At 37.9% G+C, this 16,305-nt stretch overlaps 3 protein-coding genes across 4 annotated transcripts; all 3 read left to right on the plus strand.

Annotated features, from left to right (window-relative positions):
- The first annotated feature begins 645 nt into the window (after positions 1 to 645).
- Positions 646 to 4,301, plus strand: LOC113695155 (glycerol-3-phosphate 2-O-acyltransferase 6). The gene is made up of 2 exons (XM_027214154.2): positions 646 to 1,455; positions 3,247 to 4,301. Exons 1-2 carry the CDS (start codon positions 838 to 840, stop codon positions 4,129 to 4,131), a joined length of 1,503 nt encoding a protein of 500 aa, XP_027069955.1. The 5' UTR covers positions 646 to 837; the 3' UTR covers positions 4,132 to 4,301.
- A 2,608-nt stretch (positions 4,302 to 6,909) lies between these two features.
- On the plus strand, positions 6,910 to 11,087 carry LOC113695590 (protein NRT1/ PTR FAMILY 5.5). 2 transcript variants are annotated; one of them, XM_027214720.2, is made up of 4 exons: positions 6,910 to 7,907; positions 8,184 to 8,398; positions 9,113 to 9,639; positions 10,164 to 11,087. In XM_027214720.2, exons 1-4 carry the CDS (start codon positions 7,889 to 7,891, stop codon positions 11,029 to 11,031), a joined length of 1,629 nt encoding a protein of 542 aa, XP_027070521.1. In that variant the 5' UTR covers positions 6,910 to 7,888; the 3' UTR covers positions 11,032 to 11,087. The 2 variants fall into 2 exon arrangements, with proteins under 2 accessions (XP_027070521.1, XP_027070520.1); XM_027214719.2 differs by having other exon boundaries at positions 6,910 to 8,398.
- Positions 11,088 to 11,582: 495 nt separating this feature from the next.
- On the plus strand, positions 11,583 to 16,053 carry LOC113695671 (tRNA (cytidine(32)/guanosine(34)-2'-O)-methyltransferase-like). The gene is made up of 10 exons (XM_027214805.2): positions 11,583 to 11,790; positions 11,903 to 11,996; positions 12,103 to 12,152; positions 12,716 to 12,765; positions 13,446 to 13,554; positions 13,976 to 14,036; positions 14,134 to 14,186; positions 14,394 to 14,550; positions 14,989 to 15,096; positions 15,533 to 16,053. Exons 1-10 carry the CDS (start codon positions 11,764 to 11,766, stop codon positions 15,778 to 15,780), a joined length of 957 nt encoding a protein of 318 aa, XP_027070606.1. The 5' UTR covers positions 11,583 to 11,763; the 3' UTR covers positions 15,781 to 16,053.
- Positions 16,054 to 16,305: the final 252 nt, after the last annotated feature.

A 16,305-nucleotide genomic window follows, 5' to 3' on the forward strand; every position in this document is an offset into this window, starting at 1 on the left:
TCATATAAATAATTGGTTATCCAAAGGTTGAATTATATTACGGGTCAAATTATACGGTCCTTTTTTACAATTTAGATAATTTTTAAGGAAGATAATTGTAATTTTATTGCGAAGGGCTGCTTTGTCATTTTGTATTTCAGTTAATTGGGTTTGGACATCATCACTCATAAATGGATAACTATAATTTAGTTAAACTATAAGGTTCGTTCTATAACTTGATCAAACCTCAAGAAGAAGAAAGACCTTTTAGCCAAGTTCAGGGGAACGGGGAGTCACGGCGGCTGAAATTATAATGGCGCGGCGAAGACGGCAGCTAAAAACTATAAAGTAGGCTAATTGAATGTTAACGTTGGCGCTGGGTATGGACTTTCCAACCACCCAGACCCGTCTTCACAACCGCCCTAATTTAAGCTTAGGAAATCAATCCCCTTTCCCTCTGTCTCTATGGTATCTATACTTGTATTTTTCTCAAATTCTCAATAACAAATACTACCATTATACTGACCAATATAATAATTCTTCCTCCCTCCACTCCTGACTTGCCTTCTCAGCCACACAAAATTTTGGTTGTAAAGACTACTCCGCAAATACTTAACGTGTAGACTAGTAGCAGCTAGACTTCATATTCGTGTCCCTCCCCCACTTTCTCCTTTCTTTTTAAACCCCCCCGGTCTCCCTCCTCTTCACCTCCTCCCGCAGCATCTATTTGTACATAGCGATAGAAAAAACAGCAAGAAACTCGGAACACATATATGTAGTACAACTACTAAAATCCCACTCCATCCATCTCATCGTAATTACACAGTCATATACATATCCTCTCCCACGCTCTGATCAATGGGTGCTCATCCGCACTTTGAACCAATCTCGAAATGTAGCTCGGAGGGACGGTCGAATCAGACCGTGGCAGCAGACCTAGATGGCACCCTTTTGGTATCCACAAGTGCTTTTCCCTACTACATGCTTGTTGCTTTAGAAGCCGGCAGCCTTCCAAGGGCATTACTCCTCCTGGCCTCTGTTCCCTTTGTGTACTTCACATACATTTTCCTATCCGAATCTGCAGCCATCCATACTTGGGCATACATCGCCCTTGCTGGACTCAAACTGCGGGATATCGAACTCGTTTCGAAGTCCGTATTGCCCAAGTTTTATGCGGAAGATGTGCACCCCGAGACCTGGAGGGTGTTCAATGCTTTTGGAAGGAGATACATTATAACCGCAACTCCCAGAATCATGGTGGAACCTTTTGCCAAGAATTTCCTTGGGGCCGACAAGGTTCTGGGGACAGAGCTGCAAGTGTCAAAATCTGGACGTGCTACGGGATTCTTGAAGAAGCCTGGTGTCCTTGTCGGCGAACGCAAGAAAGCAGCACTCATTCAAGAGTTTGGTACTGACGTGCCTGATTTAGGTCTAGGAGATCGAGAGACAGACCATGATTTCATGTCCATATGCAAGGTAAACTTCAACTTCTTCTTTTTTTTTTCCTATACTTTGATTGTTTTTTTTAATATATATATATATATATATATATAATTCCCTCCTCATGAGCGTCCTTGCCTTTGCTTATCGATTCACTTTTTCTGTAGCTGAAGGCAACAGTTTCATAGGGGGTTGGTTTCTATTGTTATTAGTTCCTATATCATGATTAACTGCAATAGCCACTCGCTTTTTCATGGTGTGAGAAAACTTTTTTCTACGTGTCTCTCAGCTAAAATCCCACTAGTATCTATGTCGTATGGATCAGTTTTTTTTTTCCTTATCTCGTTTGCTATGGTAATATTTTTTTTTTTTTTACTTTTATTGTCCTTTTAGTTAGCATTCTCGTCTCATATTACTTGAAAATCCTCGAGTTTCTTCTATAAAATCCTGAAAATTTGTAAAAGCGTGAAATTTGGTTTTCAAGGAGAAGGTGAACAGACATCCAAGACCGTACACAGTACACATCCACGCACCATGCATCTTTTGGTAAAGTAGTAAACCTTTACTCCCGTAAAGTGATCCTGCTCAGCTGACATCTAAGCAACGGAAACGAATTTATATTCCAAATGGAAAATGAACGATATCTCTATATTTTGATGGGCATGTTCCACGTTTGAATATTTCCAAACCATTTCTACGTAAAATTGTTTTATTTGTTTCATTACCAGCTGTGGTGGGATCCAATTATGGTTGCAGTAAAGATGACCCACCTCTTTAATTTTAAAAATTCCTACATTTGTGTCTATTACTCATGCATCTCATCATTTTAATTGTTTTTGTAGATAAACTCAAATATTAAATACTAATGGGAGATGCACGCACCCTATGAGTATGCAGATTATGTTTTTTTTATTCAAACAAATGAAAGTTATTAGAATTTTTTTTGTTGTAAAAAAAAAAAAGAAGTTATTGAATGTTAAAATAGTGGAAGTTATGGAGTTTAGAAGTTATCTTTAGTATATTTTTATTTTTTATGAGAGTAAAATTTAAAAAAATAAAATATTTTAACACCTAAATCATGCCTCATACTTTATATATACTAGTGGGTGAGGCATATGAGTGTGCATATTTTAGGAAAACTATAAATACCAAAGGCAAGTATATCGGCACCAAGGTTTAGATAAACATGGAGAATTCAAATCAAAGCAATTGTATTGACATGGGAAGAGGACAGCGTGGTTCTAAGTTTTTAATTGTAAATATTATTGCGATCATTTTACCCTAAATGATAAGGATAAAATTGGTAATTCAAAAAAAATGAAACTTTTTTTTTTTAAAAAAAAATCAAACCCCTCTCGCACTTTATACGTGTGTGTGTGTATATATATAGATAGAGAGAGAGAGAGAGAGAGAAAGAAAAAAAAGGACATGGGCCTTTCATTTTCTCAGTAAATAGCAAGTTCCAGGAAGGTCCAATCTGGCAAGAGTCAATGCTATTCATTGCTTGGACGCTACCAAGTACCAGAGTAGATATGATATCCGCTTCTCATTAGAATGTTACAGCTGCCGGCACTGTACTCTCGTAACAAACTCCCGTCTTATCTCAAATAAAATTCACGAAAAAACAAAACTTGGAAGAATAATAAATGCAATATTTGGTGATAGGCAGTTCTTCTTCTTCTTCTTCTTCTTCTTTTTTTGGCTTATGGGTGACAGGCAGTTTTCCATGCAAATACTGACATATATGCATAAAGTTTTTTTTGGGGGGGGGGGGGGGGGGGGGGTTTGGGTTGTGCATGAAGAATTACGTCTTTACTGATCGTGCAGGAAGGTTACATGGCACCAGGAGCAAAATGCGAACCCCTACCAAGAAATAAGCTGCTAAGGCCAGTCATTTTTCACGAAGGTCGTCTGGTACAAAGGCCTACACCTCTTGTGGCCCTGTTGACCTTCTTGTGGATGCCGATTGGGATTGTCCTCTCCATCCTTCGTGTTTACCTCAACATTCCCCTGCCCGAAAGAATTGTTCGGTACAACTACATGATTCTGGGAATCAAACTCGTTGTGAAGGGCAACCCACCCCCACCTCCGAAGGAAGGCCATAGCGGGGTCCTATTCGTCTGCAACCACCGCACGATCCTAGACCCCGTTGTTACGGCGGTGGCACTGAGAAGGAAGATCAGTTGCGTGACATACAGCATAAGTAAATTCTCAGAACTGATTTCACCGATCAAAGCCGTGGCATTATCTCGAGAACGAGAAAGGGATGCAGAGAACATCAAGCGTTTGCTTCAAGAAGGTGACTTGGTTATCTGCCCCGAGGGGACTACGTGCAGGGAGCCATTTCTGTTGAGATTTAGCGCACTCTTTGCCGAGTTGACAGACAGAATTGTCCCCGTCGCCATTAACACTAAACAGTCCGTATTTTATGGGACAACTGTGCGTGGGCACAAGTTTTTGGATCCCTACTTCGTTTTCATGAATCCCAGGCCCACCTACGAGATCACCTTCTTGAATCAACTGCCCCCGGAACTGACTCGCCGAGGTGGTGGAAAATCTGCTATTGAAGTTGCCAACTACATCCAAAGGGTGCTCGCCGGCACGCTAGGCTTCGAGTGCACTAGCTTGACCAGGAAAGACAAGTATGCCATGATGGCCGGAACAGATGGCCGTGTTGAAAACAAGGAGGACAATTCCCATGAAAAGAAATGAGCAGTCCTGAGTCCTCCATTTGTTTCCCCAAGTAGTATAATGTTTTCGAACCTTTTTCGTCGTATTCAAGCAAAAGAGGGGAAAAGAAAAACGAGAACAAAATAATTGTTGATCGTTATGATTAAGATCTTCATATGGTATAACGCACCACGTATATGCTTTCTGGATTACATTACATGCATAAAGTCTACGTCCCAGTCTTGCTTAGCATGCAGTGCCTTAGACTTCTTCATATCCTTTTTGTCATATTATATTGGATTAAAAACAAAAAAATTCCATGTGATATATCTAATATACAGAAAAATCTCCTATAGTTTCAAAACATACAAAACGATATCTCATGTTTGAACTAAATTGTAAACTAATAGAATTCGTTAAACTTAACGAAAATGACGGTCTCGACTGTTAAACTTGTCGGATTTCGTTAAGTTTACCAGATTCCATTAAGTTTTTCATTAAATTTATCGGATTCCGTTAAAACTAACGAATTCTGTTAGTTTACAATTTAATTCAAAACATAAAGTGTCGTTTTGTATGTTTTGAAACCACGGGGGCTTTTCTGTATATTAGATATACCACAAGGGATATTTTTTTTTTTATTTTTAACCCTATTATGTTAAGAAAAAGGGGGAAGAAACAACGGGAATTATCTAGTCATGCAAAAAAAAAATTATTTTTTTTCATCAAGCTGCAGATTTTCAATGTTTTTAACTACTTCAACTGTGCCCCAAAAGGACAAAAAAAAAAAAAAAAAAAAAAACTTCCAGCGTACAAATTAAATGATACTATTGTTATGGCCATTTGACAGTTGTATGGTGCGTGAATCACATGGAAGCAATTAATAACGGAGGAAGTCTCATGGTCATTGGTCTTTTTTTAGTACAATTTACGCCATAAAGCTTCTCGGGTAGAGTTAGACTGGGGATGTAATCTCAAGTCAATGGTTTTCCATGGCAAGCGTGTTTCGAGTGATTTAGAAATCGTGATTTGAGGGCATTCATTGATTGCCATCTTAGGATCTCCTGTAACTTATTCGAGAAATAATTGAAAAAAAGAAAAAAAGAAAGAGAATTGTTGAGGTTTCTTCTTTACCAAATGCAAATCGAGTTATTTGCAAATATAGATTTGAGGGTATATTCATCTTTATAGTCAAAGATTAAAAGATTCCGGCAACTAGAAAATTAGAGAGAGGGAGAGGGTTTCTTGTTCAGCCATGTGCATCTGAATCTTATTATCGAATGATCATTTTCTAAATTGAAAACAAAAGAAACTCAATGCTCGTTGAAAAAGGATATTTTACAAGCAATATCATTTTGTTTCATAACCTAAAGAGGGAAACTTTTTTTTTTTTTTTTTTTTTTAAAAAGAACACATTGACAATTAATACTGCGTTTTGACTTAGGAGAGACGCTATTCTTACCTGATTATACCAACTGATGACAATTCTCAATGTCTGAACCACATTTGCGGCGTGCTAATTGTGGGTTAAAAAAAATTAAAGATTTGTCGAGTTCTGGGCCTTCTAGCCCAGCTTCAGGATAAAGACTCCCCCTCAGACGACAGCTGTACTGGTTGCATTTGTCAGTCGTCCTACACTAACTAATGGAAGTCTCCTTTAGGAAATAGCTAAGTTAAAGATAGCCACGTGCAAAATTGTACCGGCTCTTGTGCTTTTTTAGGTTTTTGTTTTTTTCTTTTACCGCGCAGGTGAAAAATTTCAAATTCAGAACTTGTTACTTACGTTCTCTCTCGTCTCGTATCATGTAATTTATTCCTTCTTACTCTATTGTGCTTCTTATTTGTTTCTCACGTTCCTTTTTTTTTTTTTTTAATTTAGGTTATGAATAATGTTAATCCATCCAGTTAAAATTTCTATTTTTGCTTAAAATGGTAACCGCAATGGTGATCTGTTTTTGTATAGGTGGCATGTCTCTATTTTTGGATTTAAGAAGAATATGAGTCGATCCATCCCTCGATCGATAGAGAGAGTCTAGACGTAGAGCAAATTGTACGTTTTCATCTTAATTCGATTTATTCAAAGGACTAAAATGGGTCCGCAAAATCACACCTTACCAGATGAATGAAGCATCGCCTTCCTTTACAACTTGCACAGCCGTTCAAATGCGAAGACACTCAGGGGACAAAATCTTTGGAATGTATAATGGGCCTATTGGCATCCAAATGCCCAAAGAACATACGCTGACGAATGTTGAGACTTGAGATGCTCAGGGGAGTTTCGGTTTAACAACCACCTGCTGAGTTGCTCTTTGGATTGAAGCCCAAATTATATCACTTCATAGCCCAATATTATCGATTCTATCATTTTGCTTGATTGCACCTTCTTCAAAGTTTCACTTTCAAAGTTGCACCTTAGTTTTTTTTTTTAATTGGTAGATAAAAGTTTGGATAAATTCGACTTCGATTATACAGATGGTCTATTAAATCAGCAGCAGTGTGATTCTTCAAACACATAACCTTTTCCTGCTTTTTTTTTTTTTTTTTTTTGTAAAGTAGTTTTCAAGTGAGAAAGGAAAAGGCACAATTTTTTTTTTTTATTTCTCAAAATAAAGGGACAGGAGGAAATACTCCCTAAACTTTAACTATCTTTTGGCAACCAAGTTTTAGAATTCGGTTGATGTAAAAACACTTGACGAAAGTCTTGGTGTGTTTATCACATCTTTACCACCAATTCTTAAGGTTAAGATGATCTTCGAAGTATCATGCTAGCGAATTTTAGACTCCTGATTTAGGGATAATTTCAGATACATCCTTTAAAGGTTTCAAAAATTACACCGACCTCCTTTTATTTTGTATTTTTGATAACTATTCAGTCCAATGGCCATTAAAATAGTATTTTCATCGAGTGAGATGGTATTTCTATTCCACAAAATAATATAAAATAATCATACCTTGTTCAGGAGCTGGGAAGTTTTGGTGTAATCAGAGTTCATAGTGTCAACGTGGGAAGTGGTCAACCGACAGAGTTGACGTACGTTACGGAATGAGACGAAAATCGGGTGATAGTGATACAGAACCATCGCTTTCGTGAAACACTCCCATTTTAATTTAAGGATTATCATTAGGTCCTGCGAACAAGGTTGACTTTGGCCATCGTAACTTGATTCTCTCAATCTTCGACTCAGCGAATAAACCTGTGTGCATAAATCTGGACTAGTTGACATTCGATGCTACATGTAGCTCGGCGGCTTCGCAACCGGGGTTTACCTCTACCTAATGCTTATTCGCAGCTGCTCAGAAACTGGATGTTAAATGCAAAGAGAATGTGCCAATAATTATTTTATGGAAATAGTCAATCCCCATCTTATTCTTATTGAGCTTTGACAAGTTGGTCACTGAGATTTCCGCTTGAATTACAGCTAAGTTTCTTATGCATTTCTTATTGAGTTTTTTTTTTTTTCCATTTTTTCCCTACCTCCTAGCTTCCAGGTCAATGGCCTTCCTTTTAGTTTATAGAAATCTTGTCCCAGAGTTGCAGAGTTGGACTTTGCTCAAGTTTCAAACTCAGAAAACACGTACATGGGGTTGTCTTTTAAGCAGGCTGGCACTATACTCGGTCAACTAACTAGATATTTATTTACATAGCTAGAAGCCAATTTCTTGTTCTCACATTGCAGCTGCATCTTTCCCCCTCGTCCCTTTCTCTCTTTATCTGTAGATATATATTGCTTTTCATTTTCTACATTTGTTTTGCATTTATTTGCATTCCCCTGGGGCAACGAACAGTTCACCTGAAACGATGTTCACGAGAATCCAAAGTAATTATGCTTTTCCCTTTGACTATTAATCTGCTGATTTTGCTAATTTTTCATTTCGCTGCAAAGATTCCTCTATTTCCCTAGTTCTTTGGTAAAAGAGTTTTCATTATTATTTGGGAATGAGCATCCATAAAGCACCGGTTTTAGCCATTCCACCTCCCTTTTTTTCCTGTTTCTCTTTACTAAATTGGGGATGCTATGTTGAGATTAAGAGACATTGTTTTGTCTGAATGATGGTGTTAAATCCACTGATCAGAAGTGTTTTGAATCTTGTAGCTCTGGCATGGGCAGACATATTAATTGCGTACGCCATGTGGATGCTCATGATCTATTTAACAGATGTATGGAAGCTTGCTTTCACATACTCTGCTGGCATTATCAATGTATACATGGGTCTAACTGGCATTATGCCCCTATTTATGCAATTCATTGCCGATACAGTAATGGGGAACTATTGGATGCTCCTGTTTTCCTCTCTTGCATATTGCGCGGTATTTCCTCTTCCGGATTCTTCTTTATTTACCTTGACAGTATTCTGATCAGAAGCGTTGCAGATGTCTTCATTTGTGCTATTACTGTTGCTGTAGATTGAGCTATGTATTTGCATCTTTACTTGGATTATTATTGAAGATTAAACTGAAGCCTGAGTGAATACAATATTAAACTTTGCCGCATGCTAGGTTGATAAGAAACTAGAAACTACTCGAGGATGGCTTGAATGAATGCAGGTCAGACTTTTGCTATTTTCGTGCTGTCTCGCCACAAATTCAGGATAATCAGGTTGATAAGAAACTAGAAACTACTCGAGGATGGCTTGAATGGATTTTTAGTCTTAGTAGTCCGGGACAATCAGGATAAGCATGCTATTACGTCAAGAGTTAATGGAAATAGCTTGTTGAAAACAATGTATCTCTTGACGACTTGTGAACGTACCGGATCTTGAATTACTCCTACATCACACTGATTAAATACTCATTATATCAATTTGCAAAATTGGTGATTGCATCTTTAAACACTCCAAATCTTTTGCACTTTTTACCTTGCAAAACCCTTCGTCTTTACATTGTATATGTTCCCCCGCAAGCTATATATGATTCTGTTTCCATCTGACCTGTCACGAGTAAATAGTCTATTTTTCTTGTTAAGCAAGAAGAACACCTGACAAGAAAATAAAAGCCCTCTTCTAACACTTATTCTGTGAGCAGGGAATGGGCTTCTTGACAATGTCAACACCACCCGTACTTTCTAAGCTTACCGGAACATGTGGTTCCTATGAGCCTGAATGCATTGGTGACACTCAACATATACTCTTTTACGCTGCACTAGCTCTAATAGCTGTGGGAACAGCTGGACATGTGACTTCTTTAGCTAGTTTCCTTGGTGAACAATTAATGGATGCCATTGAGAATATCTCCACCAGATCAATCATCTCTGCTTATATTGGAAATATTGTAACATTTTTTGTCAGCGTGGTTGCAGTTCTTGGATTACCATATATAAAGCCATGGTCACTTCATTTTGGGATTCCAACCATATGTATCCTGGTTGCAACAATAATATTCCTTAGCGGATCTCGTACATATGCATATGTTGGACCCCAAGGTAGCCATCTAACAATGGTGCTTAGGGTCCTTGTAGCTGCTGCATCCAAGTTATTCAGAAGACACCCAGCGGATAGATATCAGCTCCATGGAATGAGTGATTGTCCTCTCCCTCGCACACGTTTTCTCAGGTTTTGGCCTCTTGTCCTTGTCCATTTGTTAACTCTTCATGATAAAATATTTACTCTATACCATGATTGCATTGTCAAGTGCAAAAGGTATTAATGAAACCAAAAAAAAAAAAGGAATAAGCACTTATCCTCTTTCATTCCTAATGTTGAGGTTACTACCAAAAAGAATAAGAAAAATGATGATATGTTTCACATAAAAGTGAAGATTATTGATATCAGAGATCCTCAATAATGGCTGATTTAGTTTCATATCTTTTTTGGTTTCTTTCATGTTTTTAAGCTTTTAGAAAGTAAAAAAGCCAGCAACCAAATTGATGGTTTAGTCGATTGTTCTTTAGCAAGTTGCCTGTTTTGATGTTACCACCATGTTCAAGTCAGTGCAGAAAACGGCATTTTGGCTGTGAAATCTGATCCAAAAAGTTTGTTTACTTTTGCCTTTTAAGAATGATAGCACATGGAAATTGCATTGTTAAGCTATCAATTTAGATAGCTTTTCCTCACATGCATGGCTTCCTGAGATGCAGGTGCCTAGACAAGGCTGCGCTTGTACTGCCGGATCAGTCATTGGAACAACAACAAAATAATAGATGGAGGCTTTGCACCGTCACAGAAGTCGAAGCTACCAAACTCATAATAGACTTGATTCCGATGGCAATATCTTTTATTTTTTTGGGTTTGCTGTCTTCACTAGGGTATACCTACTTTATTGAGCAAGCAAAAAATATGAACCACAAGGTTGGAAGCCTTACAATACCATTAACAATCTTTTTTTGGTTCTATATTCAAGCAAAAATGTATTTTCCAGCATTGTACTTCGGTGTTTCCGGGTTGTTTTGTGGATTTAATACTCGAACTGTGGCTCCCGTAATTGGAATTATGGTATCAATGGTACTAGGTGCACTATGCTGTGTTACTGCTGCAAAGGTCGAATCCCATAGGCTTCATGTGGTTAAAAGCCATGGTTTACTGGATAAGCCCGATGAGAGAATTCCTTTGTCCGTCTTCTGGTTACTTCCTCAGTTTATCCTCCTTGGTGCTGTAGAGGGCATGTTTGAAATCAGTGCAGCTGCTTTCTTCGATCTTTATTTCACTCCCGCCTTGAACAGGTACATGCTCCTTTTTGGCTGTGTTGTGCATGGGCTGGGATGCATAGGCAGTATACTTTCGGTCTACGCAGTGGGTAAGGTGAGTGAAAGGGGAGGAATGCCGAGTTGGTTCCAGGATACCCTCAATAAGAGTAGGCTCGATAATTACTACTGGTTTCTGTGCTGCCTCTGCGCCATAAACCTCGTCATGTATGTGGTAATGAGGTTTTGGTATGCCTGGAGGAGTACAGATGCACAAGACCAAGATGATTCCGAGGATTCTAGTTGTTGTTGCTGCTGTTGTTAGATGATTGATTGTATGTACTGTACTATATTCGTTTGAAGACTTTTTTCGTTCTTGCTCTCTGTTCTCTTGCTCTTGCTTCCTGCGTAAAAAAAAAAAAAAAAAAGAGTAAATCCTATACACTGACAATGTATACATAATCACCGTTTGATTTATTACATATGTGCAAAAGCTGAATTTTAAATTCAAATTTTGCATAATTATCATTCATTTAACACTGATAATGTATATATTATTGTCAGCGTAGAAAAAATTAATCCAAAAAAAAAAGTTAAATGGAATAGGACTTTTCTTTTCTTTTTTTTTCCAATTTCTTTGCTTCCAGGCCCCAGCTCCGGAGCAGGTTTAAAAAAAAAAAAGGTAAATGGAATAGGCGGCCCATTGGGTAATGAACTGGAGCCCAACAACAATTAAAAACGGGCCATTCAAATTACAATTCTGACGTTGTGCGGGTTAATTAGTGCATGGAAATTATAACCAAGACCTCAAAAAGGAATTTTTTTTAAAATAATTTTAATTGGGAAAAAGCCCAATTAGAGGCAAGTCTGGTCCTCGCACTCGCATCTGTACCGCCAACCAAAATCTCCTTAGGACGCCGGCCTCTGGGTCTCCCTAACCGCCGTTGTTTCGCCCCTCTCTGGTGTCCCCAACCAGCCGAGGGAATCCACCTATCTACCAGTTTATTTCCACAGAACAAGCAGGAGTTTTCCCTTTTTCTTTCCTTTTTTCTGAGAAATGGGAAAGGCTTCAAGAGATAAACGGGTTTTGATCTCCTGACTTGCTAGATTTTGCTTCTCTTTTTTTTTTTGGTTGGCTACATTGAGCATGTAGCAGTATCGTCCCTTTCCCTATTTGATCTCTCACTCACTCACAGGATATCTACTATCGGAAAGCGAAGGAGGAAGGATGGCGTGCTCGAAGTGCCTTCAAGCTCCTCCAGATTGATGAAGAATTCAACATTTTTGAAGGTTCTGCTGTTGCTGCTGCATCTTCAAGTTTAATGTCAGAGCAAGACTGCCTTTCTCATAATCATCAATTGCTGATAATTTTTTTTTTTTTTTAAATTCCTTGTAGGAGTGAGGCGTGTGGTTGATTTATGTGCAGCTCCTGGTAGCTGGAGTCAGGTATTGGTTGCTTATTCATTGTTTCTAGAAAAGTAGATGATTAGGTCAGTTCCTGCATATAAATACACATAACACCACACTGTGGTTTTATCTATCTTCCGTTAAGTTAGATTTTTATACCTGCAAAAAGGTTTGTTTCACTCAACCCTATGTAAATGTTTTTCGATCTTTATAGGATAACTAATTAAATGTGAATAAGAATCTGTAATCAGAGATATAATAGATCTCATTTCAGTAGTTAGTTGCATTTTGCTTCCCACAAGCAAATTATACTGAATGGTTGGAGTCAGCGTCACTTCTGGAGTTCATAATATTACTTCCTGTAATATCGGCTCTATTCTTTTAACCTTGTTGACATTGTTTTAACCTGGAAAGCTTTTGTTGCTTCTTGCTGGACCACGATTATACATGTTACATACCCTTAAATGAAATGAAGATAGGAGAAATTGACTACATGGGAGACAAAATAGATTTCTAAGCAGAGTATATTTTCGCCTTAATCTTCAATTGATTGCTGATGCGCCATTCTCTTATGTTTCAGTTGTTTTCTATCTTCTGCACAGGTTTTGAGTCGCAAATTGTACCTCCCTGTCAAGCTGGATCCTAATGCAAAGTATGTGTGCTTGTTTAGTTCCCTCTAGTATAGCTGCCATGACCGCTGCCTCCCACAACTTCACTTTTGATGTTCTGTCTTAACATATTTTTCTGAGAATCATGTTAAAACCTGTATTGCTAGTTTGCTACCAACCGTCAATTTTCCTTCATTTATTCATGCTGTACATTGGTGTTGTTTTATTACAAATTTATCTCCCTTAACAAAGTTTTCCTTCATTTTCAAGTTGTTTTTTTATAAATCTATTTTACAAAAGACTTGAGTTTTCTAATGGCCCATAATCTTGGCAATCTATATCTTGATGCTTCTGAGCTATTTGAATATTAGCTGTTGATTAATTTTTCAGACTTGCATACTTGGAAGGAAGGCAGCTGATGAAATAGGAAAGATCTTATCTGTTGTTTTTTGCATTATTGGCAGTATTGCATTGGGATCACATGGAATTTGAAAGACTGCATTATTTAGTTCAAGGAATATGAACAATTAAATTTGCAGATTATAGAGATAGAGAATGTTATGTGTAGGAGTAGAATCTAATCACAGATTTGCTAGCTTCAAACTGCCTGTGGCGTAAAGTATTTTACTTTTTGCTTAATTTTCTGTATGAGCTTTCGTTAGCATTTTCCCAGTTATGGTGCTTCCCTGCTGCATATTAACCATATTCAAGTTATAATTGGTAGGGATAGCGACCTTCCACTTATTGTGGCAATTGATTTGCAGCCTATGGCTCCAATCGAGGGTGTTATTCAAGTTCAGGGTGATATAACAAATGCAAGAACAGCTGAAGTGGTATAATTTTGTGCACTGGCTTCTTATCTTGTGTATGTTTGACCATTGATTGAAAATGATATCTGAACATGCCAAGAAAGTCCACATCTTGTCATTACAGATCTCCTCTTTGATCTCCTTCCGACAGTGTTAAGTTCAGAGTCTTCTCAAGTAAATACACCTGTGACCTGGATTAATATTCTAATCCTCTGTCCACCCCTTTCTGGTTGTGTTAACTTCACAGTTGTCTTAAATAAATGTGTTTTTATAATTTTAATTGAATAGAGAGTCAATTTTTTCTTGCTTGCTGTCATTGTCCATTCACGGCAAGATGTGTTTATTCAGTCTCTTTGAATGCTAGCATCTGATCCTTTGTTATATTATTTATGAAGAGAGTTAAGGTAGGCAGGCATCACCAACAACATTTATTTTTTCTCTTTAGGTTATCAGACATTTTGATGGATGCAAAGCTGACCTGGTTGTCTGTGATGGTGCCCCTGATGGTGAGCATAAAAAAGCAATTTTAACTTGTGGGCTGCTGTCTTCTTTGCTATGTCGTGTATTGTCATATATCTAAGTGTTCTGTTTCATATGTTGCAGTTACTGGTCTTCACGACATGGATGAATTCGTTCAGTCTCAACTCATACTTGCAGTTAGTCTTGAATTGCTTTTCCAGACTATGGATCTTTACTTTTATCCTTACTGAAAAATTTTGAAACTTTGGTTTGTTGTATTACTATACTAACAATTAGTTGTTTTGACCATTATTTGTGGATATTTGCAGATGCTTTTCTCTTTTTCTTTTGTTTCTCACTTTGTGTTCACAGTGACAACAAGAGGTGTCAAAACTTGTTTGCAGGGTCTGACAATTGTAACCCACATACTGAAGGAAGGTGGAAAGTTCATTGCCAAGATATTTCGAGGAAAGGACACAAGCCTGCTCTATTGTCAGTTAAAACTTTTTTTCACTGAAGTGACCTTTGCAAAACCAAAAAGTAGCCGGAACTCAAGTATAGGTAGATATTTAACTTTGTTCTTTTGTATTTCTTTGATATTCTGTATCAGCATGTACCACCATAGAGTTATGATCACTGTTGGTGAGAGCAGATAACTTTCAAATATTTTGTGAAAATATCGTCACAAGCTTTATAGACAATATAAGCTGTAGCTTGATAAACTATACCATTTGGTTAGAATTTCAAACAGTTAGCCTTCCAATATATGTTCTCTGGCAAACATTCGTGCTGTCAACTTTTATGGTCCTTGTGATTTTTTGGGACCTTTCATTATGTGGGTTTTGTCATGTATCTTAAGATTTGGTGGTTTATCAGTTATTAAGTGTTGTCCAAGCAATCAACGGTTACAGGGAAGGTAGTATTTATGAGGTTAAATTCACAAGACAAAAGCTGTGTGAAGAAAAGAACTGAATTGTGCTTGTGTTTGGTTGAACGCAGAGGCATTTGCTGTTTGTGAGAATTACTCTCCTCCTGAAGGATTTAATGAGAAGGATCTGCATCGCCTCCTTGAAAAGGTTGGGAGTCCATCTGGTGCGGATGATCTAGGTAATCATGACTTGATTAACATAACCATTTTTGCTTACTATTCTGTCTGTGTACATGTACTTGAGCTGTTACAGAGCTCCTGTATCAAATCAATTGCTCAAAATGAAAAAAAAAAAAAAAAAGAGTATATAATCAATTGGCTTGGCCATTTGTGTGCACTTGGGCATTTGTGGATCTGTGTGTGTGGGAGTGAATATTTTCGTCTTGTTCTTTTCCATATGTTGCTGCTAGTTTTGTTACTCTAAATGTAGTTGGGGTGCTTTTAACTGAAAGCGGGCTGAAGGACGTTATTCCTTGTGGCAAACTCTCTATTGTTTCAGGAATAGTAGATGCCTCCTTAAACATCCCCTTGTCTCGGCCCTAGATGGAAATGCTGGTTGCAAATGCGATTTTGTGGGTATTACAGATTCTTTTATTAATGCATGTTGCTTTACAGATTGCAGCAGTGGATGGTTGGAAGGTCCAAACAAGGTGTACATCCCGTTTCTGGCATGTGGAGACCTAAATGGGTACGACTCGGATCGTTCTTATCCACTTCCCAAAGTTGCAGATGGAAAGTATCGGAGTTTGGATCCTGTACAACCTCCCATAGCACCACCATACAAGAGAGCGCTTGACATGAAGAAAGCTTTAAGTCAGGGAATTCGAGACATGGAGAAACTCAACGTGATGCATGACTGTTAAACTCAAACTTGTTTAACAAGTAGGTTATAGGAATTTACGGAATTCTTGTGTAAGCTCAATTTTTTTGCCCCCCTCCCAAAAAAAAAGTACTGTTTTGATCTGGAGATGTGTCTACTGCAGCGAGATAATTGAAGACTTCTGTTGGAAATTATACGTATTCCTGCTTCAGAGTCTAAACAAAAGTCAGTAAGATGCGCATCGGTTTGAGATTGTTTATCGAGGTATTGGCAAGTATGGTGGTAGTGGGTAAATGGTGAAATATGGGTTTGTTTAGTTCTTCTCCCTTTTTAATTTTGACTGGCTGCGGATGATTTATTTGATTATTTCTTTTTCTTCTGCTGGGTCGGGACTCAGAAGGTTGATTCGATTTTCCAGTTTAACTTTTCAATAGCTAAAACTAATAATTTAATACCACCAGTGATACGTCAATTTTTAACCGGACCAGATTTGTCATCGTCAGTGGGCTGCCGCATTTCCCAGAATGGATTTGTAAATTGCAGTCTTGACCTTTACTGAAGGCATCCT

The sequence above is a fragment of the Coffea arabica genome, chromosome 6e (genome assembly GCF_036785885.1).
Source record: "Coffea arabica cultivar ET-39 chromosome 6e, Coffea Arabica ET-39 HiFi, whole genome shotgun sequence".
In the NCBI taxonomy this organism is placed as follows: Eukaryota; Viridiplantae; Streptophyta; class Magnoliopsida; order Gentianales; family Rubiaceae; genus Coffea; species Coffea arabica.